The 27,453-nt window shown below is 37.9% G+C and overlaps 1 protein-coding gene across 3 annotated transcripts in view; it reads left to right on the top strand.

The window, feature by feature from the left end:
* TBX1 (T-box transcription factor 1) overlaps window positions 1–20,645 on the top strand; it is a 57,197-nt gene extending 36,552 nt beyond the window's left edge. For all 3 annotated transcript variants that reach the window (XM_089672481.1, XM_089672482.1, XM_089672480.1), the window contains 3 exons: window positions 5,049–5,116; window positions 6,710–6,807; window positions 19,544–20,645. In XM_089672481.1, the coding sequence (XP_089528607.1) occupies window positions 5,049–5,116; window positions 6,710–6,807; window positions 19,544–19,929 (552 nt within the window). In that variant the 3' untranslated portion in view covers window positions 19,930–20,645. The remainder of the gene's footprint in view (window positions 1–5,048; window positions 5,117–6,709; window positions 6,808–19,543) is intronic.
* Window positions 20,646–27,453: the final 6,808 nt, after the last annotated feature.

Below are 27,453 nucleotides of genomic sequence, written 5' to 3'. Positions count from 1 at the left end.
ACAACTGTGCCCATACTATCATGAGATTTGAATTACGTTAAACTCAAAATTAACCTAAATTTTCAGAATTCTAATTGAAATTGTCAAATTTTGATAGGATTTATGGTTGTCAATTTTTAGCCCGACCCATACTGCCTAGCACCCTATTTAATCTTTAAAACACACTTGCTGCTGCTAAAACTACCAGAAAAAGTTGTGACTAAAATGAATACAATAAGAATAGGTTGGAGTGATTCCCATTGTCTGTAAGCAAAGCTAATTATAAAAAGACAAAAACTTAAATTCCACTGCCAAATATTTACATGGTCACTGATTCTGTCCCTGAAAACATTGGTGGTTCTGTAATACTGCATAAAACTTTAAGGCATCCACCAAACATGTAATTTAAGGGGTTTTTGCATTTTCAATGTGGCCCTCGAAGATTTAAAAAATGCCTTTATTTTTAAATTTCTTCTTTTGCATTGCCAAAGATCTCCTTACAGCTTTTCAAAGAGACAAACGTGGCTTTAAAAACAGTCCCCCATTGACTTTAATGCAATTCAAACCTGAAATCTGAATATGACAAATTATTATTTATTAGACAAATTGATCCAATTTAGCACAATTATTCATCAATAGCACCCAAGGTAAACTAACATGACTCATGCTATGTGTAATAAAGCCTAATGAAGAGAAAACTGAATTTTTGGTCCTATTTTTCAACCATTAAAAATATATCTGCTTTGATAATAAAATCGAGTCAGATTTTGACATTTAAATTCCAAGTTACTTTGCTGTCACTGTTCCCAGGCACATAAATATCTGGTAAATACTGGGTCTGAGTTGGCAAACCATTGATAAATAACCCCCTTAATGTTTGTTCTCAAAATTTATAGTCAGCAGGGAATGATTTTCTAACAAACTTTTTTTCTGGCAGCTCACTTTTATTAGTCATCAGTTAGTTAGTTTTGTACCCTGACTGCTGTGATCAGTTTGGTTCACCTAATTTTGTGGCATTTCCAACCAGCCTTCTAAAATATCAGAAGGTGTGTGAAAAGCCTTGCACCAGTTGACCTGTTTTATCACAGATCCTAGTGGTTTTCAGAAATTTTAGCAGAAAGGAATTCTAGTCAAGTCCCACAATCTGTGTCCTGAAAACTTCTAATTAAATAAAGCTAGAAAATAGTAACCCGCTTAATGTTTTATTCCTTCTCTTTATATTTCTCTTTATTTTGATATATTCACATTGAATATTTTAAATAGGCCTTAGCAATTACAATTTTAAAATACACTTTTAATACAAACAAACAAAAAAAAATGAATCCTTCCTTTGTAGGACACAAAAATGAACACTGGGGTGATACAAAAAATTTAAATTTTTTATATCTTTTTTTCCTTACCTAAATGGGTTTAAGAATATATTTTCCCTATAAACGGATAGGCCTTGAAAGTGAATACGGTTTTCGTTTTTAGTAAACAACCCCTCTCCCCCTCAAGGAGAGGAAACAGCTGGTCATTTTTTATATGACGTTAATATAAATGCATTGAAAGAGATTTACTAAAAGTGTAACCTTTACAGCTAACCCAGTGAATCTATGTTCCATTCAGCTATCCAGGCAAGTGCAACGGAAATTCTTATTTTTACATTCTCCTGGAAACAAGTGGGTGTTTAACGTGGTGGAAAAAGACCTGTTTAGTAAATCAACACAGCTGAGTCTTAAAAATTATAGTAATAACTAACTTTCACCTCAGCTTGAGCTGTAGTATTTATTCTCTGAGATTGATGTACTAAGAGAGTTCAAAAAGCATTTGGAATAGTGAAGCTCCTATACCCAGCTATGTACAGGGGAAATTAAATAAACAGTACTTAACCCTACATATGACTGGATAATTCAAATAAATTCACTTAGCGTCACATTGCTAAATTACCATTCTCTACTTCTTTTAATTCTTATTATTATGTTCGGGATACAAAATTAAAATATGTTTGCTGTCCTTTTAGTTAGGTAATTATAAAAAATTACATAGAAAGATTTAATGTTTCTATTTCCAGCCAAGTCTTAATAAACTATATCATAGTAGCAATCCTGCTGCTGGCACGAACTCACTAGTGAATGGATCTGTAGAGAGAGCATAAGTGGAACTTACCTGTATCTACAACATGGCTATCTTGCTGTGTTGTTCCCTCACTGGTTGGAATACTGCAGCATCTCCCTCAACAGGGAATCAGCAGTGAGCAGTGAGTGCCTCGCTGCACCAGTCAGTGGGGAAATGATGTTGTAGAAACAAGTGAATGGTTTTTAGTGTTTTTGTGGGCCTCTCTAGCCATCCGGTCACTAGTAAGTTGTTACCAGTAACAGGTTTGCTAGTGTCCTTAGACTTCAATCTGCAACTTTCCACAACACTTGTAAGTAACTGCTTGTCACTGATCCTGCAGTCCAGCCTTGGTAATGTGAAATGCATAGAAATGTTTGTCCAGCAGGTGGTGCCCATTTATCAGTCTGTCATTAACTGAATTGCTAAAAAAAAGCTTGCACTGTATAGAGATCAATAACTTAAGCTGAAATCCACACATACAAATGAATAAGTCAGATGAGAGAATTTGTCCCCTCCCTGCTTCATATTGAAATTCATCTCCTCAGAAAATTAGTGCAGGGGTGTCCCTAGGGTTGGTGTCCCCGGTGTGATAACACTTGGTGACACCCCCTCCGACGATCCCGGTAGAATGGATCGGATCCACGGATTGAGCATAATGGATTGGACTCCGATCCATTATGCTCTCCAATTTGCAGATCCAATCCATCCTGCGGGGAACGTCATCATGCAACCTATCCGGGGTGACACCGGACCCGCTCCACGAAAAGGTAAGTTGTAAAGAAAGTCGACGATCCCCGCAGGATGGATACATCCTGGGGTTATTGTCAGCTTGCTTTACAACTTACCTTTTCGTGGAGCAGGTCCGGTATCACCCTGTGCAGTAGGTGTCACCCGGTGCGGAGCGCACCCCCCCTGCACGTGCCTCGGGACGCTACTGCATCAGTGTCATCGGTATACCCTGTGCTGAATATTCGTTTATGAAATAATTGCAAGAAATGTAAATATTAAAAAAGATAAAAGATCAGTTAAAAAAATAATAATGTAAAATAAAGTCAACCAAAACCGCTATATATTGAAGGCACTTTAATAAATAAAATTGCAATAAACAAAACAGAGCCAGAGTCTGAGCCTTTACCAGCTAGTTATACACTTATTAGCTTAGGAAAAATAAAACATGAAAAAGTATTACTATGGACAGGTGCTTTGCTTTTGTTTTTCCATATCTGCTCCAACAACACTTTAAAAAGAGGTTAAAGTGTTACTAAACCCACAACAGTAAAATCAGCCTGTATATACAGTAAAACATGCTTGTTATATTCACTGTGGAACCTAAGGGGTTAATCCTCCGCATTGTATAAATACACTGTTTGATCCTGACTTCTCTGATCCTGCCCTTCTTAGAGTGTCCCCCTCCTGTCTCCTGATAAGACATATCGTGTGGAGTCACTCTGCACATGCTCAGTTTGGTGTGTATTGCTAGAGAGGTGCATGTGATCAGCATAGGGTCAATCAGCACTGTCCAGACAGAGGTCAGGTGTCCTGCATCTTTCTAGAGCAGAATGAAAACTCCTCCTATAAGCTTTAACATGTGTTCTGCTGGACACTGATAGAAGTCACAAGACTGCTCTAACTGATGATGAGAAAAGGTATTTAACAGTTTAAATTTATTAAAATAATTGTACTTCCATGTAGTGTGTACTGTGGGAGACCAGATAGAGTCAATGCAGGGTCCTGGGTTTAGTAACACTTTAACCCCAATTTTAGTCAGTTTATGTCAACAGCACATCACAGAAGAACACAAATAGGAACTGAACTGTTTTACTCACAATTCAAATATATGCAGACAGGCGTTCTGCGTTCAAAAAGTCATGAATTGAGTTCACATACATGTTTCATTTAAATGGCATCATCAATGGCTCTGCATATCAAAACACATAAAAATGCATTTTAGAAAGGTGTGTATGGATAGATAGATAGATAGATAGATAGATAGCGTATATACGAACAAGGCCTCAGTAAACCATCCTTTAACTTTTTAAATAATGTAATTATTTTAATAGATGAGAACAAAAAAGGCTTAAATGTCTCTGTTTTAAAGCTCACAATAAATAGATAAGTGTGAATCACTTTGCAAAACTTTTGTAAATCACATACTGAGGGTGATTTGCTAAAGCTGGAGCAAAATCTGGTGAAGATGCCCATGGTAGCCATTCAGCTTCTAACTTCAGCTTCTTCAATTAGGCTTTGACATTAAAACCTAGAAGTTGATTGGTTTCCATGAAGAGCTTCACAAGATTTTGCATGCTCCAGTTTTAGTAAATCTACCCCAAAATGTGTGATCTGTTAGAGAATAATATATCTCATAAACCCAGGCACCTGGAATTTGTAAACTGAAGCAAATGCTCATAGAATCTGAAAACTGCCACTGTACATAGGACTTACTTAATTTAGCCATATAATTTCCAAATCGCATTTGTGTCTATTTAAATGTTATTTATGTACAGACTTTACATTTTTATTATACTTTTTTCCCACTCTCTTTTTCTTTCTGTTAAAAATATGTAAAATAATGAGGCTAACGAGAGGCCATTTTGGCACAAGAACAGGTGGGGGGTAGTTGAAATGAGCTTCCATAACCCTCAGACACCATCTAAGGCCCACTGCATCTTTAAAAACCACCTTAATTTCCCCTTCCCCATTGACTCCAATGCATTTAATCCAAAAGACAAAATCTGAGAGAGATTAAAGACCGCAATTTATGTAACTTCAGTCAATTCAGCTAAATAATCAGTAAATGTTGACTGTTGAATCTACACCTAAACTAATTGCAGTCCTCAAATGAAAATTCTTTATTACCAGACTTTGAATGAATGAATGAATTTTGTTTTTGATATTTAGTTGATAATTTACAGAATACTTCTATATATAATATTCTTTTTTTGTTTTTTAATTTCTTTTTTGCTTCCTCCTAGATCACTCAACTTAAAATTGCTAGCAATCCCTTTGCCAAGGGCTTCCGGGACTGTGACCCAGAAGACTGGTGAGTATTGTCTACTGAGAGACATTCTTGTGAAAAATAGTTGCAGAGCTGAAAAAATCCCTCTCTCAGTACACTTTATATAAAATATAAAAAAAAAGTGTTTTGACTATTTCCATTTTAACAGATGGGCATATACAAGCTTCATTTCTAGAAGAGAACAAACACTATGCAGTTAAATAACCTTATATTTGCAATTTTATGAACAAGGTTACTTGCAAAAACAAAATCTTCACTAGCACTTGCACTGTATTGACTTTAGTTTAAGTGCAAGTGGCTGCATGCCTCAGACCTCAGTGCAAATTGTTTGCACAGGGATATCAAGAATTTGTTAAACCGGTATATGCAAAGCAGAAATGAGGATGAATAGTTACTAAAATGAATATATAAAACAGCTACTGTTTTATTTGAGCATTTTTTAGTAAAGCCACTTGTGTTTGTATTTAAATATACATCGGGAGTCAATTAGTAAATATATAATGTTTTACATGAGGCAAATTGCGTTCATGTTTATAATTACAGATAGCCAAGCATGACTATGGGAAAACTTATTTGATTTTTTTTTTCTTTTAACTTTGATGAATATTTGAAGTAGACAAAGACTAATGGTGACATAGTCTGGTAAAAGAAGCTATAAAACATTTATTTGATTGATTGAGTCTGATTTTTTTTTTTTACCAATGGTGGTGCCAAAAAATCATCCTCCTCCATCCCATCATGGACCCTTGGTCGGCTAGGTTGATGACGAGGGTCAGATCATGCATCTATATCATACTGCCTTTGTAGGTCTTCAGGTGTTCAACTCCCTTTAGTAAACAGGCCGAATATGAAAATATTGGGAATATTTGAAATAAAATGTAAGAAGCAATTGTATGGGCTTGTTCACGCAGTTTCCTAAAGGACCACCTCTCCCTTATCAGGCTTCTGTAAACAAACAGGTGAGCGATGGGAGAGAGGCAGAGGGCAGAGCAGGATAGCACAGAGATCTGAAAAAACAGCACTTTTGCTTGACCTTCTTCTGACATCCATTTTTGGCAGACAGTGTGTATGTTACTAATACATCTCTGCCTGGAGAACAATAGTTCTCTAAGCTGCCCTACTCTGCTATCTCCTATTCTCCTGTGTCTAATCCACTTCATTTTACAAAAACGTGAAGGAAAAAGACAGTCCTTTCAACCTCGTGATCCTAGCTTAAAACAGTACATGCATTGAACACATTTATAAAAGTGGATATTCTATAATGAAAGTATATTTTGTTCGCTCTTCTGCAGTTTGCTTGGTATCAGCATTAGAGCTAGTATAGCACTGGAACTTATTTGCCATATCAGACCCATCTGTAAGTTCCATTGTCTGTCATAGAATGTTTCTGGTTGCTTTAGAAGTCCTAAGCTTGTTGCTTATTTTATCATTGGGGCATTTTTTTAGTAGTGTTATGTAGACCCAGCTAGGCCATTGTACTTTTCTTTTTAAATAGATACACAGATTTTGAAAAAGCATATTTATTTTGATCTTCCCTTGGTGTGCCCTAATGTGTCTCAGTATTTAGATTATGGTCATCTACAAATTTGGGATTGACTTATTTCTGTTATTTGACAGGCCTAGGAATCATCGGCCAGGATCTCTTCCTCTTATGAGTGCATTTGCAAGGTCTAGGAATCCTGTTTCATCACCTCCACAGAATGGAAGTGACAAAGGTCAGTGAAATATTTCCAGCCTTGATGCTTATCAATATGCTGGCTCACATCATGTCTATGCTAGCAGAATGTATAGTACCCATGTTCTATTAAAAGAGATGACCCCTTGAAAGCCAATGGTGATAAAATGACATGTGTAAGTAATCATAGAATATACTGTATTGATCTTTAGTAAACTAGATTCAGATCTCTCAACAAGTGTACCCCCATGGAGTTCCTCTGCTTGCTAAGGTACAGTTATCCTAACAGAGTTAGTTTTTGTTTATTAAAAAACACAAGGGGTTGCATTTATGCAGAATTAGGGGGCTACTGGTAATAAATCTAGCAACATCAAGGAGTACTTATCAACTTTGGCTTCTATACAGGGATGCATACTTGACTTATCACTTGACTTAATGACTTAACAACATGACCTATATTATGACACATGAAAAGGTAATGAACAGTGTATTGAAAATTGTTTATTGGCCGCAAAATTTCCAGACAAATGGTAACTTCAATGTCTAAGTAAAATATTTGGAAACTTCTTCAAGTTAATTTATTCACCTTTTACAAGTCAGTAGGAATTTAGTTTAGCAGCAGCAGCAGCAAACAACATGTAGCTCCTACACTTTAGTTAACTTACTGCATATCCAAGCACCAACACCAAACTATGCGATTTCTGCTGTGCTTGGACAGGTCATTGGAAATGAGGGGGTGTACTTATTTTAGCTTTTTTTGTTTTTTTTTACTTTCTGCATCGCCCTGCCATGTTCCTGCCTGGCCCCTTGAGCTTGGAAATGCTGAAGGCAGCATACAGAAACGTTGTCAGCATTTTCAAAGCAGCTCTTAAAGAGGAAACCTTGATTCTGCATCTGGTTTCTTTCTTATAGGGTGCTTACATTGCTTGGGTCAGTTCCTGGGCTTAGTGTTAGGATCTAGTCATCAGGATCTTTGCCAGCTCACTTTATCTCCCTATGCAGACCTGAGAGCTCTTAACAGTGCTGTTTTCATATGTTATGCAGTCTTGATCGTATTTTGGCCTATTCAGCATTGTGTAGCCTTAACACTATATTATCATGGGTGGTCAGAGATAGGCATATCTCCCACCCAGAATGACAGGTGGTGTCTATGTACCAGTACTTGGAGAAAGATATCACTGTGGAGGGAAATTAACTTTTTCCGATATGTTTGAAAGTACTGTGTATCATAAGAAACACTTCACCTGAACTATTTTGCAGTATACTATGATCCGAAATGATTGTCGCGTATGTTGTATATGTACCATATGTATATTCATTTTCTTTCAAATATAAGCCACACAAAGCCAATCCATATTACTATTAAAAGTAATAAAGGAATAGTACAAAATATGTAGTCTAGAGATACTACATGGATTTTATATATGTGTTTGTGTGTTTTCTACATATAATATATATATATATATATATATATATATATATATATATATATAAATATTGTGAAAACTGACATCACAGCTCAGTCTTTTTGGCTTATCCTTGCCACAGACTTAGGAATATCAGAACCAGAATTCCAAGTAGAGAAATAGGCTAACTATGTATAATACAAAGAATTATTTTTAACGCCATGTAGCTAAAACAGTTAAACAGCAGTTTAAAAGCAATAAGTATATATATATATAATTAAATATTCTGCATTAAAGATTAATTTAAAAAGTTCATATCAAACTACATTTAATGTACTAATACACCTATTTTCCATTATGCAGATAATATTGTATATTGTCACTTTTCTAGTTTTGAAAGAAATAAAACTATCCCCTCAGGGAGCAATTTAATATCACTTTACCTGACAATTTGAAAAAATAAAAATAAAAAATAGCATTTTTTACCAGATTTGCTAATCCCTTTTTTGTGATCAATTTAATGAAAATAATATTAGTAAAGTCTACTAAATCTACTAAAACAATCCACTCTTATGTGGCTTACCCTTTTACCCCAGATGTCATCTAACAACTGATTTGCTAATAGCCACTAGAGGGAGAACCTTTAGAAGAATATATGCAACACTTAGTAATTCAATAAGTAAAAGCAGTAATTCAATAGTAAAAATAATTTCCAACCAGCAAGAAAAATATGAAAGTCATCAAAAATGACTTTTAATTGAATTTTACAAAATAACGCAAATGTGCATTTACTGATAATACAATTTTCCAGTCAAGGTCATAACAAATATTTTATTATGCTACAAGTACACATCGCGCCCACATCATCATCTTTGCACCCAAGACCAGTCGGTTTACACCCAAAGCCAAATGCAGATTGAGGAGTGTCTAAGTAAAGCAAGTTACACTCTTCTCCTTTGTTGGCCTATTGATGTATACATATATGAGCTATTGATTATACAATATATACCAGGGGTGTCCAACCTGTGGCCCACAGGCCAAGATGGCTATGAATGTGGCTCAACACAAATCATAAACTTACTTAAACATTTTGATTTTTGGGGGGGAATTTTTTGTAAAATTTTGTTCACACCTAGTGAACACATGTGTCCGAAGAAAAATGTGACAGTGTATTTTTACTGAACTGGACTTATAGTTTTATCTTCCCAAAGAAAAATATCCCACTCTTCAAAATCACACCTTATTCATGTCTTCAGTTTCCAGCAGCACTATATTTGTGAGCAACTATTTTCAAGGATGAAGCACACAAAGGGCAAAATTAGAACCAAAATATCTGATGAGCACCTAGAGAATTGCTACTACATTCATCGAACCAGATATTGGTATGTTAGTTTATCAAAAACAGTGTCAAATACTGTATCACATTTGGTTTATGTTGTTTATAAGCAAAAATATTACAGAAAAGTGAAGTTTTATTACTCAGATAGGTACATTATCTACATCAGTGATAGTTAAGTGTGATCTGCCCGATTTTTTTTCTGCTCATCAGCTATCCTTATTGTTAGTGTACTTTATGTGTGGCCCAGAACAATCCTCTTATTTCAAAGTGGCCCAGGAAAGTCAAAAGTTTGGACACCCCGATATATATATTGAGAAAGATGGGCCAAGACTTGTGGATATGTCAGCATAATAAAACTTTAACACTTTGTTATTTTTCTACTATTTTTCAATTAGAAATCTGTGTAAGTGTGTGTGTGTGTATATATATATATATATATATATATATATATATATATATATATATACTGTATGTGTATATATATATATATATATATATATATATATAAATATATATATATATCAGGGGCGGACTGACAACTCATGGGGCCCCCGGGCAATAGGGGATCATGGGGCCCCTGTGTCCTTGCCCAAACTCAAAAAAGCCTATGAAAAAGGTACCAAGGGCATCTCATGGGGCCCCCTACTGACCCCGGGCCCTTGGGCAGTGCCCTAGTTTTCAAATGGTCAGTCCGCCCCTTATATACATATATATATATATATATATATATATATATATATACTGTATGTGTGTATATATATATATATATATGTATATATATATGTATAAAATCTATCATGGTACAAGGAAGAGAGAGATTCTGTCACAGCCCAATTATATTGGTTACAGAGCACCACTCCTCTGCGGAAAAAAGTAATAAAAAAATTGGTCACCCACCAAAAGTAACGTTTTCTAAACTTGCCTTCTTTTATTATGAAACAATTCCATTTAACAATGCCTAATCTATTCGCAGGTTAGACTACCCCAAAGGAACAGAACAGGCAGAATTACTCAGCCGCGTACCTTTCACGAGCCCCTGCCACTATATGTGTCAAAATAAAAGTACATTTGCCTAAATGACCTTAGCACGGCAGGGTCTCCACTTGTATGCTTTCGTAAATGAGCTTAGCTGCAGGAGTTTTGCCTGCTACTTACACTTCAGACTTGAAGTGTCACACAGTGGTACATTTTATATGTATTTATTTTCCATTATGCAGAGCAAATAGTTCTAGAGACAACAAGGGGCCTATCCTGTATAGCACACTTTGGATCTGGTCAAATAAACGCAGTCTGTGTTTGTTTAGGGTTACACAACTTTAAGAAATTTCAAGCGTGCACATACTTGTCAGTCATTTCTTTCAGATTTCATCCCTATAAGAATGTCTTGTCAGGAGGACACAGGTTTGACTTATTCGCAATCATGTGGATTGGAGGCTTTTTGCTTACAACGGTTGTGTTGCCTTTTCCTCCCCTGTGCATTCTGACTACAGAGTGCTGGAAAATGTGTGCTTTACTATTCACACAGGCTTCTCTGCATTGTTGGCAGCTTCTGTTTAGAACAATCACAAAGCCCCTTGTTTATTTTACTAACAGAGTGAAAGAACATCTGACCCATTGAATTCAGGATAGCAATAATAACAAATGAGATTTATTTTTTTTTTACCCTTCTACCTCCACCTTGGTCTTTGTATTTCCCTAATCTGTGCCCAGTATCAGCTTGTTGGTATTATAACAGATACGTATTACGTTTGAACTAAAGATGGAACAATATTAAAAAATGTGGTTACTCCCTTCCCGAAATATTACCACTTGTAGGATGCTTTTCCCCAATATGTGCTAAATATACCAAAAACAAAGACAATATTACGGGCAGCACAGTGGCTAAATGGTTAGCACTTCTGCCTGGCAGTACTACGGTCATTGGTTCAAATCCCAACCACAGCACCACCTGCCTGGAGTTTGCATGTTCTCTCTGTGCCTGCGTGGGTTTCCTCTGGGTACTCCAGTTTCCTCCCACACTCCAAAAACATGCTGGTAGGTTAATTGGCTCCTGTCTAAATTGGTCCTAGTATGTGAGTTAGGGACCTTAGATTGTACACCCCTTGAGGGTTAGGAACTGATGTGAAAGTACAATATATATGTACAGCATTGTGTAAATTGATAGCGCTATATAAGTACCTGAAATAAATAAAATTCAGAAAATGAACCACACACAAATATAATCAAAAGGCTTAATTTAAATGACCTTTTGTCCCTATTTATATAACTCCACTACGACACACAATATTAAACAAGACAACATAAGACAACATTCATATTTCAGTAATAAAAGTCTGTTGGTGTGCAAAACATTAAAATTTGTTCCATTGCTTTCCCTTACTATTTAACTGCTTCCGCGCCACCATATAGCAGAAACACTGCTACAGGGTGTGCAAACTCATGAAAATATACGTCATTTTGCAGTTCCGGGTAGGGGATGCACACCTCAGCTGTCAATTATTAGGTCCTGGCCGGTGATTCTCCGCTGGAACCTGGCAATCTCTGAGGATTTCTGACAGGGGAGAGACCTGTACAGTGGGGATCGAAAGTTTGGGCACCCCAGCTAAAAATTTGTATTAATGTGCATAAAGAAGCCAAGGAAAGATGGAAAAATCTCCAAAAGGCATCAAATTACAGATTAGACATTCTTATAATATGTCAACAAAAGTTAGATTTTATTTCCATCATTTACACTTTCAAAATAACAGAAAACAAAAAAATGGCGTCTGCAAAAGTTTGGGCACCCTGCAGAATTTATAGCATGCACTGCCCCCTTTGCAAAGCTGAGACCTGCCAGTGTCATGGAGTGTTCTCAATCATCATCTGGGAAGACCAGGTGATGTCATTCTCAAAGGTTTTAAATGCCCAGACTCATCTGACCTTGCCCCAACAATCAGCACCATGGGTTCTTCTAAGCAGTTGTCTAGAAAACTGAAACTGAAAATAGTTGACGCTCACAAAGCTGGAGAAGGCTATAAGAAGATAGCAAAGCGTTTTCAGATGTCAATATCCTCTCTTCGGAATGTAATTAAGAAATGGCAGTCATCAGGAACAGTGGAAGTTAGAGCAAGATCTGGAAGACCAAGAAAAATATCAGACAGAACAGCACGCAGGATTGTGAGAAAAACAATTCAAAACCCACGTTTGACTGCACGATCCATCCAGAAAGATCTGGCAGACGCTGGAGTTGTGGTACACTATTCCACTATAAAGAGATACTTGTACAAATATGGTCTTCATGGAAGAGTCATCAGAAGAAAACCTCTTCTATGTCCTCACCACAAAAATCATCGTTTGAACTTTGCAAATGAACATATAGACAAGCCTGATGCATTTTGGAAACAAGTTCTGTGGACCGATGAGGTTAAAATTGAACTTTTTGACCGGAATGAGCAAAGGTACGTTTGGAGAAGAAGGGGCCCAGAATTGAATGAAAAGAACCTCTGTCCAACTGTTAAGCATGGGGTTGGATCAATCATGCTTTGGGGTTGTGTTGCAGCCAGTGGCACAGGGAACATCTCACGAGTAGAAGGAAAAATGGATTCAATAAAATTTCAGCAAATTTTGGATGGTAACTTGATGCCATCTGTGAAAAAGCTGAAGTTAAAGAGAGGATGGCTTCTACAAATGGATAATGATCCTAAACACACCTCGAAATCCACGGGGGATTACATCAAGAGGTGTAAACTGAAGGTTTTGCCATGGCCTTCACAATCTCCTTACCTCAACATAATTGAAAATCTATGGATAGACCTTAAGAGAGCAGTGCGTGACAGACAGCCCAGAAATCTCAAAGAACTGGAAGACTTTTGTAAGGAAGAATGGGCAAAGATACCTCAAACAAGAATTGAAAGACTCTTGGCTGGCTACAAAAAGCGTTTACAAGCTGTGATACTTGCCAAAGGGGGCAGTACAACATATTAACTCTGCAGGGTGCCCAAACTTTTGCAGACGCCATTTTTTTGTTTTCTGTTATTTTGAAAGTGTAAATAATGGAAATAAAATCTAACTTTTGTTGACATATTATAAGAATGTCTAATCTGTAATTTGATGCCTTTTGGAGATTTTTCCATCTTTCTTTGGCTTCATTATGCACATTAATACAAATTTTTAGCTGGGGTGCCCAAACTTTCGATCCCCACTGTATGTAAACAATACAGATCTCTCCCCTGTCAGCTCCTGCATACTGCTTTATATGGCTCTGCTATGCAGAGCCATACAAAGCAGTGTGCTTACAGTGAAACACACACACACAGCCCCCCATAGTAAAACAGCACACAGTTAACCCTTTGATCACCCCACATGTTACCCCTTCCTGCCGAGTGCCATAAGTACAGTGTTTAGTGCCCCGTATTGCAAAAAATGGCCTGGTCAGGAAGGGGGGTAAATCCCAAGTGGTTAACAATTAAAATGTAATAAATAGACTGAACTCCATGCAGATATGAACATTTAAAGCAGACAGGTGTTCATTAAAAATCATTACATTTATTTTTTTAATACCACAACTGCAAGTGTGTAAATCTGTTTTTATATCAACCTCTTGTAATTCCTTATACAATACAATGCATCTTGTGAGGGGAACGGGCAGCACTGATGACCTGTCAGGCTATGCTACATGCACATGAGCTGACAAGGAACAAGCTGACAAAAGGAGAGAGATTATGTTTTTAGTCTGATGCTCCTTCTTCATTGTCCAATCACAGGCTGCAGACAGGCAGGTGACCAAGTTGTATTGTTTGATTGTGAAAAAAAAAATGTTAGGTCATCGACCTGGCTGGGCTGCCGGGCTGGAATGTGTGAATTTCAGCACTGACTTGACAAAAATACAAATACTTTGGCAAGTAACAAAACTTCTATATATGTATTTCTACCATGTAAACTGTGTCAAGGGAAGTTAGTTTAAATTACAAATGTGTTATTGAACATTTAGAGCAAAAAGGCATCAATGATCCATTAACCGTTTCAATACCGGGCAATTTTACACCTTCCTGCCCAGGCCAGTTTTCAGGTTTCAGCGCTCTCACACTTTGAATGACAATTGCGCGGTCATACAACATTGTACCCAAACTAAAATTTTATCATTTTCTTCACACAACTAGAGCTTTCTTTTGGTGGTATTTAATCACCGCTGGGGTTTTTATTTTTTGCTAAATTAACAAAAAAAGCCCAAAAATTTTTAAAAAAACCCACGTTTTTCTTTGTTTCTGTTATAAAAGTTTACAAATAAATAATTGTTCTTCATAAATTTAGGCCGAGATGTATTCTGCTACATGTCTTTGGTGAAAATAACCCAAATTAGGATGTATTTTGTAGTTTGTAGGAAAGTTATAGAGTTCACAAACTATAGTATAGATCTGAATATTGATCAATCCTGAAGTACTGACAGCCAATCTAATTTCTTGAGGTCCAAGAATGTCAGAATAGTACAGATATCCCCAAATGACCCCTTTTTGCAGAGTAGACAGTCCGATGTACTTCATAAGAGGAATGGCGAGTTTTTTGAAGCTGTATTTTTTTTGTCATAATTTTTCGGAAAATTAAAAAATTAAAAAAATTATTTTCACTATTTTTTTTTTTTTACATACTGTCACCAGTGCAGTACAGCGTCATCATATAACTGGCATGGCGGTGAACAGGGACACTGACTGGTGACAGTATGAAAAAAAATATACATATATTTTTTTTAATTTTTTTTTATTATTTTCTAATTTTTAAAAAAGTTTTTTTTTTTTAACATTTTTCTTTTAAGATTTTACTATGACCAAAGTAGTACCGAGGTACACGGCCGGTGGCAGATCGCACCGCTGCGCGGCTCTGCAACCGCGCAAACTGTGCATGTGCAGGAGGACGCCAAATGGCGTGCACCCGGAAAGCTAAAGCATTTTTGCGGCCGGAAAACGGCTATAGGCCGGGCGGCTAATGGTTAAGTGTGAGACCCATAAAGTTTACAGAGACCAAGGCACCAGGTCAAGTACTAATGATTGTTGTTTACCTGGTCCACTGGTGAAATCTACACTAGTTCACATCTATCATTATCTTCATTTATACCGAGCTTTCTCTCCAATGTTTAGTGTAGACTAGTGATGTCATCAAATTATTTTAATATATATCTTAATTTATTTGTAATGAGGTTTAGTGAAACTAAACAATGGTCAATATTAGAAACTATTCTTATATAAAATATATATTGGTATTACATAAAGAAAGGGGGTGAAAAAGTGGAAACACTGAGATTTAATAAAAGACAGCTTTGAGACTAAAGTTTTAATTACCTTAAAGGATAAGTTCACCTTTGGGAACATGTTACATGTGGAAGAGGTACAACCTGAAAACGCGTCAGCCACCAGCTATTCAGAGGTCTACAGTCCCCCACCAGACCACCTTCAGGGGTTTTGGACCACATTGCATCCCTTGTGACATGCTTTCCATTTGATTTTATTTTTCTTGTGAGTATTTTATATTTTATAAATAAATCTCATTTTTAAAGGTAATGCACTAGGCCCATGCGCACTCTTTTTGTCTCTTTATATACAATGCTACACCTGCTGCCCACTGCCCCTACTACACCCCCATCCCCTACACCCCGTATGAGCAAGCAGATATACTGACAGGTCTGCAGGAGGCTTGCATGGCACTGGTGCAATGCTTTACAGGTTCCTGCACCCAAAAAAATAAATGCACATTTTTTTTACCTGAAAAAAAAATGTGTATTTATTATTTTTGGTGAAAAGGTGAACTTATGCTTTAAAACCATTTGCCCTCCAGAGTATTTATCCCCCCTTCCTGACCAGGCCATTTTTTTGCGATACGGCGCTGCATTACTTTAACTGACAATTGCGCAGTCATGCAATGGTGCACCCAAATGAAATTTATCTTTTTTCCCACAAATAGAGCCTTCTTTTGGTGGTATTTTTTTGCCTGTGCGGTTTTCATTTTTTGCGCTATAAAAAAAAAGAGACAATTTTGAGAAATAAAACTATATTTTTGCCTTTTTGCTAATAAACATGTCCAGTAAAAAAAAATCTAATTTCGTGAGAAATGTAGGCCAAAATGTATTCTGCTACATGTTTTTGCTAAAAAAAATCCCAATACAAGTTACAGCATTTACAAATGGTGGTATATATACTGGGATTTTTTAAAAAGTTTTTATTTTTACTAGTAATGGCGATCAGAGACTTATAGCAGGACTGTGGCGGGCAGTCTGACACTGGGGGGAACTGATTTGGCGTCACTGACATCCTCAGCGATACCACTACAGTGATCAGTGCTAATAAAAAGCACTGACACTGTACTAATGGCATTGGGCAGGAAGGGATTAACATGTGGGTCGATCAAAGGGTTAACTGTGTGCTGTTTTATTGTAATCTGTGTGTGTGTGCTTCACTGTAAGCACACTGCAATGCATGCTCTGCTATGCAAAACCATGCATAGCAGTGTGCAGGAGCTGACGGGAGAAAACTGTATTGTTTACTTACAATGCTCTCCCTCCATGGCTTGCGCATGCCCCCTACCTGGAAATGCGAAATCACGTATATATACTTGATTTTGCGCACCCCTGCCGTCCTGTAGCAGTATATCTGCTATAGGGCGTCGGAAAAGCGGTTAAAGATGCACTTGCAAATACATAGGGGGTGATTTACTAAAGGCAAATAGACTGTGTACTTTGCAAGTGAAGGTACATTCATTTTTCCCAGAGCTTAGTTAATGAGGTGAAGTTTCACTTTGTACAGAATACCCAATCAGGTGCAAGGAAAAAAAACAGCATTTTTGCTTGCCCTTGATTGGATCAACAGAGCTTCACCACATTCACTAAGCTCTGGGGAAAATGAGGGCAAAGTGCACAGCCTGTTTGCCTTTAGGCTAGGTTCACACTAGTACAGCTGTGATTTGATCTGACCATTTTGCTTGCATTTTTTAATGCGTTTTAGATACCACTGTGTTTTTGATGGGGGAAGGAGACTGAATGCTGGTTGTTAGTAAGCCTTATCAATCTGCAAAAGCCCAGTAAATAAATATGTATATGTGTTCTTGGTGCATTTCCATTAAAGTCTATGAGGCTAAAATAGAACCACGGTCACACCAAAGTAGCACAGGACCCATTTTCAAAAATGCGCCAAGCTGTGCTGCATTGATGTGAACAGGCACCATAAACCGTAATGTGATTTCCATTGCCGTGCAATTCAAGCCGCATTTGAAATCGCACTAGTGTGAACCAGGTCTTTGGAAATCAACTCCATAGTGTTGTATACAGTCTTTTCCAGGACAGATTTAGTGCAGTTGATTTACTAAAGAAGCAGAGAATGTTCATTTAGCTTGTTAAATAAAATTAAGCTTTGCTCACTTTGATCAACCAATCCTCTGCAAGCAAATTCTATTTTTTAAAAATGTCCCTGCAAATTTGGGTAGAGAAAGTGAATAAACACTTTGCTATGTGAACAATTTTTTACCTCTCCATGAACAAAGCACACAGGCTCACATTTGGATTCCAAACCACAAGTTGCAGTCGTATGTGTTAGGCTTCGTGTACACGGGACGTTTGGAAAACACTTCTGAACGATGGAAACTGACTGCTGGAAAACGTAGGTCAAAAAACATCTGTTTAGCCGCATTTGCATACCGCGTTTATGTGCGTTTGCGTTTAGAAGTGTTTTTTTAAAGATAACATCAGGAGACTTTCAAAAATGCCCAGAATGCACTGAAAAAGAGTAAAAAATTAACTATTGCAGACATTTTGAGAGAAATAGAGAGAGCAGAAGCAGAGAGAGCAGTAAGTGTTGAGATGACCTGTCTTTTCTGGTTGTATTCACTATGGATCCCATCATGGGCATATGCAGCACGTTCTACCATTTTTTCCTTCACGTGAAACTTGGAACTTACTGCGCTGGTGTACCAGGTCCATTTGAGTACATGAAAAACACTTTGCATGCATTTCTGATGATGAAAAAAGGACAGCATTTGGATATGGAACAGTTAAAAAATGCTTCTAAACGCAAATGCTTATAAACGCGGTTAGCCGCATTTACAAGCGTTTGAAACGCTGATAAATTCTACTCCTGAATGCAACTTTGGTGTGTTAAAAAAAACGACTGTAAACTCAACTGCCTGTAAACGACTGTAAATGACATAGTGTACATGGACACATAGGAAAACAATAGGGAGAGGGGCTGCTGAAAAAAACTCAGAAAAAAACTCAGAAAAGCTCCTAAATGTGAGTTTATCAGCTGCAGTTTACGTGAACCCTTAGTGTGTTGTTGACTACCTGAGCTTTGAGCAGGAATGAAGACACCAAGACAGAGGGGTTTATTTACTAAAGCTGGAAAGTGCAAAATTAGGCTCACTTCTGCATCAGCTTCTAACCTCAATTTGTTCAATTAAGCTTTGGCAATAAAACCTGAAAGCTGATTGGTTTCTATGCAAAAGTGAAGCCTAATTTTGCACTCCCCAGGTTTAGTAAATAGTAAAGTCTGCCATCTAAACTGGTGTCTAAAAGCTTATGGAAGAGGAAATGGTCTGTTAATGGCTTATGAAAATGATTAGCTAAATGTATATTTTCTGCTCAAATCATATGTACTTTATATGTATAGTGGATAGTTTCATGCTAACATATGTAGGGCTTAAAACAACGAGTACATTCTACTGTCAGCTACAATATGAGAAGCGTCTTATGCTCCTGTTGTTCAGTAATGCACTGATCTGTATGCTGCTGTTAAAGTTATATTTGTGATTAGGACTTATGATACCAGTCGTGAGGAAGGTCACGCAGGGCTAGGCCCAGCGATTATATCTCTGTGCCCATAATGGTTTTTTTCCATAACTTTGATTTTGTTTTAACAAGACTTTCTTTTGTTAACACTTCCTAGGGCAGGCTGCACACATTTATTTTTTTTTCTCTCTTTATAGTATGAGTATTTTTTTTTTTACTTGAACAATCAGGAAACTTGTTTCCCTGTTAATGAGAAATTATGGAATCTTATTTTCCTTTCTTTTTTTAGATGGAGACAGCAGAAGGGAGTATGAAAGGGATACCAGTGGCACGCCATTACATGGGGATGCAGCCCACCAGCAACTTATGTCCAGAGTTCTTAGCCCTTCACTTCCTGTACCAGGAGGACTTGTGCCCCTTAGCACTGGCAGACCCAGTCCCCCCCATGAACTGCGTCTGGACCCACACTCTCAAGGTTCAGAACCTCTTCATCACCACCCATACAAGTACCCCACAAGCTACGATCACTATTTAGGAGCAAAAACCAGACCGACCCCCTATCCCTTGCCAAGCATTAGAGGACATGGCTACCATCATCACCATATGAACCCAGCAGCAGCTAACATGTATTCCACAGCTGGTGCACCAAGCAGTTATGAATATGGGCCAAGATAACAACCAATGGAACAAAACCATCTTACTGACAACTATTTAAAGTTATTAGACAATGGATGTTTTATGCATGATTTTAATTGTTCAGTAGTGTATGCTTTGGATATTACATTACTGTTGAAATTAAACTTGCCCTCTCCCTAAACTCATTAGGGCAGACCTTCAGTTTCCATTGTGATTGTGACAGCAGCCATCAAACAAGCCGGGTCTTCCACCTAATCCTGCTGGGGCTGTTATGACAATATGTCAGGAGGAAGGACAAGCTCTACCAACAAAGGCACTTGGGAGGTGTCATTGACTTGCTGTGATGCTGTGCAGTGGGGGCACACAGTGACAAGCTAGGAATAATAACGTGGAAGTCTGCACATGTTCAGTTCTACCAATGCTACTGGATGGGAAAAAAGCAGCTTCAGCCATCTCATCTGCACTGTTGGATGACTGTATCTTTCATACTTACTTACAAAAGGGCATTGACTTCTGCAAGGTCAGCTGCACTATTCTTGCATAAATGAAGCCATATGCTTTCGTTGCTGTGCTCTTTGATTGTATTTTGTGAAAATAAATGTACAGTATGGTTCTGTTTATGCTCAGTGGCAAAGGAACTGTGAGGTATTAAGATACTTTTTTTATTTTCACTATTTTGGAGAGTGAAGTGTTGGCTGCACTATTGTAAATGAAATTGCACATTCTGTGCTATTAAACTACAACCATGCAAATGATTTCTGTATATCTTATGTTCCTTCGACGAACTACCAATCCTATGAGATAAAACACGAGGTGCACGTATTGGTGTACATTTCCAGTTCTGCCGCAGACACGCAATTTGGTTCATCCAACAACCTAATTCATAATTCAAAGGGTCAATGGGAAAATTGTGTTTTATCAAGCCAAATGTTTTGTATTTGCAGTGTATTTTTTAAATCAGAGTTTTGTTTACCTGCAAAGTAATACTTTTAGTGTTGCCGTAAAGACTTTGCCAGGTTTGATCGAATATTTCCACATCGGTTATCTGCAGAAATTACATTCTTCATGTACGTTTGTCCCAATTCATCTGATGAAGCCAAATCTGTATGTTAAAGCCAAACCAACAGTGTTGTACGGCAGACTGGAAGTGTCCCTGCTTTTTTATTTATTTACCTGAACAGAATTAAGCAACTCTTTTATTTATTTCCTTCTGGAGACTTACTGAAAATGTAGTAGTAATTTACAATGAAAATGGGACTTCCTTTTCTAAAGCTCTGTAGATAGAAATGGAGATACATTTGTAGATATGTATGTAGAGAAACGAAACCTGTTGAGAAATGAAAAAAAAAAAAAATGAATGGTTGCTTGCATAAATATTATTTTTTTTTGTTGGATCTAGCCTTGCATTCTTTATTCTGTGTAATTTGAGGAAACTGGTTAGTCACATAAGAAAATGCAACAGCATGCCCATTCCCAAGAAAACGTCCATCACAGCATGAAGCAACATGGCTGATATAGATGAGGGAAAATAGATAAAAAGAACAAATGAATTCTTCGGACAATGCAATCATCTAAAATGGATCACTTTTCACTTTGGAATTGCAAGACTGAAGGAATCTCACTTTTCAGGATTAGTAAAATCAGGTGCTCTGTTTATAGTGGAAAGTGTCTGTAGCAGGGGTGGACTGACCATTTGGAAACTCGGGCACTGCCCGAGGGCCCAGGGTCAGTAGTGGGCCCCATGAGATGCCCCTGGTACCTTTTTCATAGGCTTTTTTGAGTTTGGGCAAGGACACAAGGGCCCCATGATCCCCTATTGCCCTGGGGCCCCATGAGTTGTCAGTCCGCCCCTGGTCTGTAGTATTTGCCCTGTACCCTGCTTAGCGTGCTACTTTCCTTAGGGTGATAGATAAGGGTTGATTTATTAAAAGTGGAGAGTGCTGAATCTGGTGCAGCTCTGCATAGAAACCAATCAGCTTTTTTTGTCAAAGCTTAATTGAACAAGCAGACGTTAGAAGCTGATTGGCTACCATTGTACAGATGCACCAGATTTTGCAGTTTTAGTAAATTAACACCATATTGTTCACTTTGCAAAGCAAAAGCAAGTCTTTAGGCTCCTTAGCTTAAAAAAAATGGCAGTTCCCCTGGCAGAAAAGAACGCTCATATAGAGCGTTTTTGTACACGTTTAGGTGCATTTAGGAGTGTTTAGGGAATATCACACTTCAGGAAATAACACACTTCACACAGAATATAACTGGATACTAACATTTTTAGGTAAAGTTGATCCAGGGAATATCCAATTGCCTCTCAAAGGATCAGGAAATAATTTTTTCCCTGCAGGAGCAAATTGGATCATGCTTTGATTTTTTTTTGCCTTCCTCTGGATCAACTGTGGGTGTAGGATTATAACTTTTGCTTTTTTGCTTTTTTTTATGGTTGAACTGGATGGACTTTTGTCTTTTTTCAACCAGACTATGTAACTATGTAACTTCCAGTCCCTAGATGACTTGACTAACTCCACTGTATCTATGAAAGGAGCCATGGTTGGTTGGTACCTTGGCTGAATTCAAACAGTTTCATTTCCATCACATCAAAGAGGAAGATGAGACGTTTACAAAGAAAATATACATTAGTTTTATTCTTCCAGTTCAGCTCCCAGAAACTGACAAGGACAATGCAATTCTGGCAGATATTTTACTTACTTTCAGCATATGTTCTACAGCTTGACAAATGAAAACAAATGCAGCCACCACATCTAAGGACTGGTGAGCTGCAATATACAGTATTACATCATGTTTTTCGTGGGTTTAATTATCCTTTACTGAGGTTCTGTATTTATTAATACACCATTAACTGTACATTTTCAAGTGCAAGCAATGTATGTACCTACATTTTACTTGGTATCAGCCTCTTGCAGGTCCTGTACAGCAAAGCTCACTGGGAGAATGAGAAACCGTGGGGTGCCTAGATGCTACATGGGACAGAGCTTGCTGACTGGAGGAAAGAGCAGAGTTACAGAGAGAGAAGCTATCAGTCTTCTGCCTATTATTTTACTATCTTTACTTTTTCACTTAGCTAAGCAAACATTTACTGTGCAAATATTCTCTGTTCCTTCAATATACTCTGCTATGTCTGTTGCTCTTTTTGAGCTCCGGAACAAGATTAGAATTTAACTTTCATTTTGGGTCTGTAAGGGCCCATGCACACTGGGCTAAAGAAATGCCGCTTTTATGGGCGTTTGGCTTTTTTTCAGCCTGTAGAAGCACCTCTATGTATGTCTATGGGGGGATTTACTAAAACTGGAGCATTCAGAATCTGGTGCAGCGGTGCATAGGAGCCAATCAGCTTCTATCTTCATTTTTTTTTAATTAGACCTTGACAATAAAACCTAGAAGCTGATTGTTTTCTATGCAGAGCTATATCAGATTTTGCACCTTTAGTAAATCTCCCCCTATATGTCCATGTACACATAGGTGCTTACAGGAATATTAAAAGAGGAGTGTTTACAAGCTGAAAAAAACAAAACAAAACACCAAAGGCACATTCAGGAGAGGAGATGAACAGCAGAAAAAGTGCAGAATGTTCCTACATGCGTCTAAACACACCTAAACGCTTAGAGGCATATATGTGCGTTTGAGCATTTGAGCAATAATGCGTTCCAATGGTCAGAACAAATTAATATTCTGGCCAATGAAATCCATTAATGCTCAACGTATTATGTGCCTAAATGCTCTTAAATGTGGCTATATGCATGTGCAATATTTGGCTTTTACCGCATTTTTTAGCAGCTTTTTTCCTGCCAGGAGTTCAGAAGATCTAAACAGACACTCTGTGCACATGAGGACTTATAACACCAAATCATCTAAACCCTTACTGGGTAATGTGGGTAACACTGGCCCCTAGTTATATTGGAGCACACAATTTATAACCATCTGTTTAGATGATATTTCAATAGCAGAATTCTGAAGCAAAATTTTTGTTGTCTATAAAAAAAAAAAAAAAAATCACTCTCATAAGTCATGAAGACCTGTAAGAGAATAATTCTTAAATATTGTGACTTTGCTGCACAGATAGAGGGGTAGTTAAAAACTATCACCTGTAAAATGTTTGTTTGATGAAAATTAATGAACCTGTGTACTTTAGCTAAGTAACATTTTAGACAACGTTCTTACATGGAGTCAATTTTAAATTTTATTTAAAACACATATCTGCCAATATAAGAAAAAATAGAAAACGACAGGCAATAATATAAATAATACAGTTTTAATTATAAAGGACCTTGTATCAAAATGTAAACATTACAATCATTCACATATTAAATCAAATATTAGCCACTTCTGCTCCAGAAAGTTTTACCCCTTTCTTGACCAGGTCATATTTTGCTATTCAACACTGCGCTGTCTTCATAAATTCAGGCCAAAATGTATTCTGCTACAGGTCTTCAAACAAAAAAAAAACAACAATAAGTGTATATTAATTGGTTTATGTGAAAGTTATAGTATCTACAAACTATGGGATATTTAAAAATCAAATATGAAAAGTGATTAGTCCTGGTGTACTGACTGCCTGCCTCACTTCTTGAGGCCCTAAAATGTCAGGACAGTACAAATATCCCCCCAAATGACCCCTTATTGGAAAGTAGACAGTCTGAGGTATTTAGTAAGAGACATGGCATGTTTTTTGAAGTTGCAATTTTTTCACAATATTTTGAGAAATTAAGAAATTACATTTTGTTTTCACATTTTTTTAACCTACTATCACCAGCAGAATACAGCATCATTATATGACCGGTGTGGCGTTGGTCAGGGATACTGACTGGTGACAGTATGTTAAAAAATAAATACATTGTATTCAATTTTTTAAACTTTTACTTGCATGAAATTGGGGGGACTGAAAACCCTCACACAAATATTGCACAAACTATATTGTTTATTTAAAAAGCCACTGAAGACATGAATACTCTCAACTTAGGGCTCGTTCAAACTTGACTGTTTTACCAACGCTTGCCAAACGCCCCTATAGCGTTTGGCAAGCGTTGGTCCGGCGTTTGTGGAGCGTTTTTTAATGCTCCGCAAACGCTGCATGCGCGGTTTAGCGGCGGTTGCTAGGCGTTTGCCGAGCATTAAAAACGCCTATAATGAAGTTTAAATAGTGTTACCGCTCAGCAAACACTCCGCAACCGCATCGCAAACTCCGGCCGGGCGTTTGCGGAGCGGCACCATAGACTAGAATGGGAGGCTTCAACGCCTCCTGACTCGACAAGAGGCGCCCATTTTGCCGCGACGCGGTGCTAACGCTCCCGTTAGAACAGCACCATGTGCTGCAATGTGCAGAATTGTCAGAGGCGTTTGGGAAGCGGTAAAAACGCTTCCCAAACGCCTCTCTGCCGCCTGCACACAACGCTAGTGTGAACGTAGCCTTAGTGTGCCTTTGAGAGAGTGAGAGGTATGTAGGCATTGCTCAGCTTATACTGCACAAGCTGTTTTGTAAAATAAATGATAATGTTTTGGAAATTAAATTATTTTTGGGTCGTGACTTAATGACCAAAGGACAAATGTGAGTCCTGAGGTTGCACAGGTTTAGAACCACTGCTCTAAAAGACCTGGTTAGCACACTGTACCAGGGGCGCACTGACCATTTGGAAACTCGGGCACTGCCCGAGGGCCCAGGGTCAGTGGGGGGCCCCATGAGATGCCCCTGGTACCTTTTTTCATAGGCTTTTTTGAGTTTGGGCAAGGACACAGGGACCCCATGATCTCCTATTGCCCGGGGGCCCCATGAGTTTTCAGTCCGCCCCTGATCCTGACATTATTGGCTGAAGGCTAAAGTCAGCTATCGGCTGATTTTGGGTCAAAGAAGTACAGAACTAAGTGCACTCCTGCAACCCACAGGAGAAGAATGGCCAAAAGAGTTTTGCCCATACTCCTCCTTTAAAGATACTTTTACTCTAAAGGATTTTCACGCCATCACATTTTAAAATATAAGTCAGCTAACTGGAAATATGCACTTTCCGAATTAAATTTAATCCAAAGGCATTTGCTTGAAGCTTTAAACACATCTCTGATTCTGAACAAGTTAACAAGAATTTTTAAACTTTGACTTCTTTCTTTTGTTATTGTCCTGTGTTTGTCCAGCTACTGCTTAATACCTCAGTCCTCTCCCGTGAGCCTGAAAGGCTGTATTGTCCTCCAGACATGTCATTCTTCTTCTGGTAACAGTTCTCTGCACCTGCTGCAGGATCCCTAAAGGTACACTCAAATCAAAATCAAGCTTTGAAAACCATACAGAGTACATGGTGTTCCTAGCCTAGACATTTTCATTTAGTTATTACTAGAGTGCACCTGGCTGCAGGGGTCCCCTTGTTACTGGTAACCTGGAAACCTTGGATCAACAGCTCCTCATAAACGTGAAAGTAATGGTCAGATATTCCAAGCTTTCCCCATTCTATTTAGCAACTATGTCTGCTGAGCACTGAGACTGCATCATCAGATATGATGTCATAATCCAGATACGCGGTCATCCAACCCACAATTGTCAACCAAGTTTCCATACGATGCCTGCTCCTGCCTACCTAGGCAGATGTATGTTGTGGGTAAAAAAGGTGCAATTCTGTTCAGAAAACGAGTAAAAAAGTAGAGTCTGGAATCTTTAATTCTTAAATTCCCATATTAAGGCATAGTGGCAGGACTGAGTTTATCACAGTTTTAATAGTTCTTCTACAACTGTACACTTCAAGTCCTCTTTTTGAGCCATACAACATACTGTACATGCGTAATTAAGTGAACTTGGCACTCCATTTGAACAGTAGACAGTCCTGACTAATGTGATTAGTTTGAGTTTTCACAGATTTAATGTGGACATTTGATTAACAAATCTGCATGAAATGTATTCCTGACATGTTAAAAGTAACTGCAACAGTATCATTTGAAAAATCCTTCTTTTAAAGTGGAATTCTAGGCTAAACCTAACTAATCTTAAAAATGTTCCCTCATCTCTCCTAACACCTATACTGACTATTTTGTGTAAGAAAGATGTATATACTTCTCTATTTTCAGGCCGCTCAGGTCCGGTCAGGTGATCCGACTTCCCTTTGCCAACCGGTAGCGGCTGCAGAGGAGAGGAGGGGCCGCTAACAACAGACAAGCCATAGTAAGCCAATGGCAGACAATGCCTCTAACAGGTATGCCAGCCACTGTCAAGCCCTCTCTCCTTGTCCCTGGAGTCACCTCTAGATGATACGGGGAGGTCACATGACTGGACCTGAGCGACCCAAAAATAGATACATATATACAAATAGATACATATTCTTACACAGGTTAGTCAGCATAGTTGTTAGGAAGGGGGGGGGGGTATTTTTAAAATTAGTTAGGGTTTAGCCTGGAATTCCACTCAAACACTAAGTTTTATCTAAAAGCAAAAACAATGATGTAGTACACTGCAGCTTACCAGACCTTAAGTGTGACTGCTGCCTTAGTTTCCTTTTTAAGCCTTTTCCCTTTATTTTCAGCTGTTGATCCACCCAGTAAATCTGATATTTTTCAACTTTCTTTAACAGATACAGT

The sequence above is a fragment of the Staurois parvus genome, unplaced genomic scaffold, assembly GCF_062004578.1.
Source record: "Staurois parvus isolate SC_StPar_1 unplaced genomic scaffold, SC_StPar_1.0 ptg000129l, whole genome shotgun sequence".
Lineage (NCBI taxonomy): Eukaryota > Metazoa > Chordata > Amphibia > Anura > Ranidae > Staurois > Staurois parvus.
This window is presented reverse-complemented; position numbering and strand designations above follow the sequence as displayed.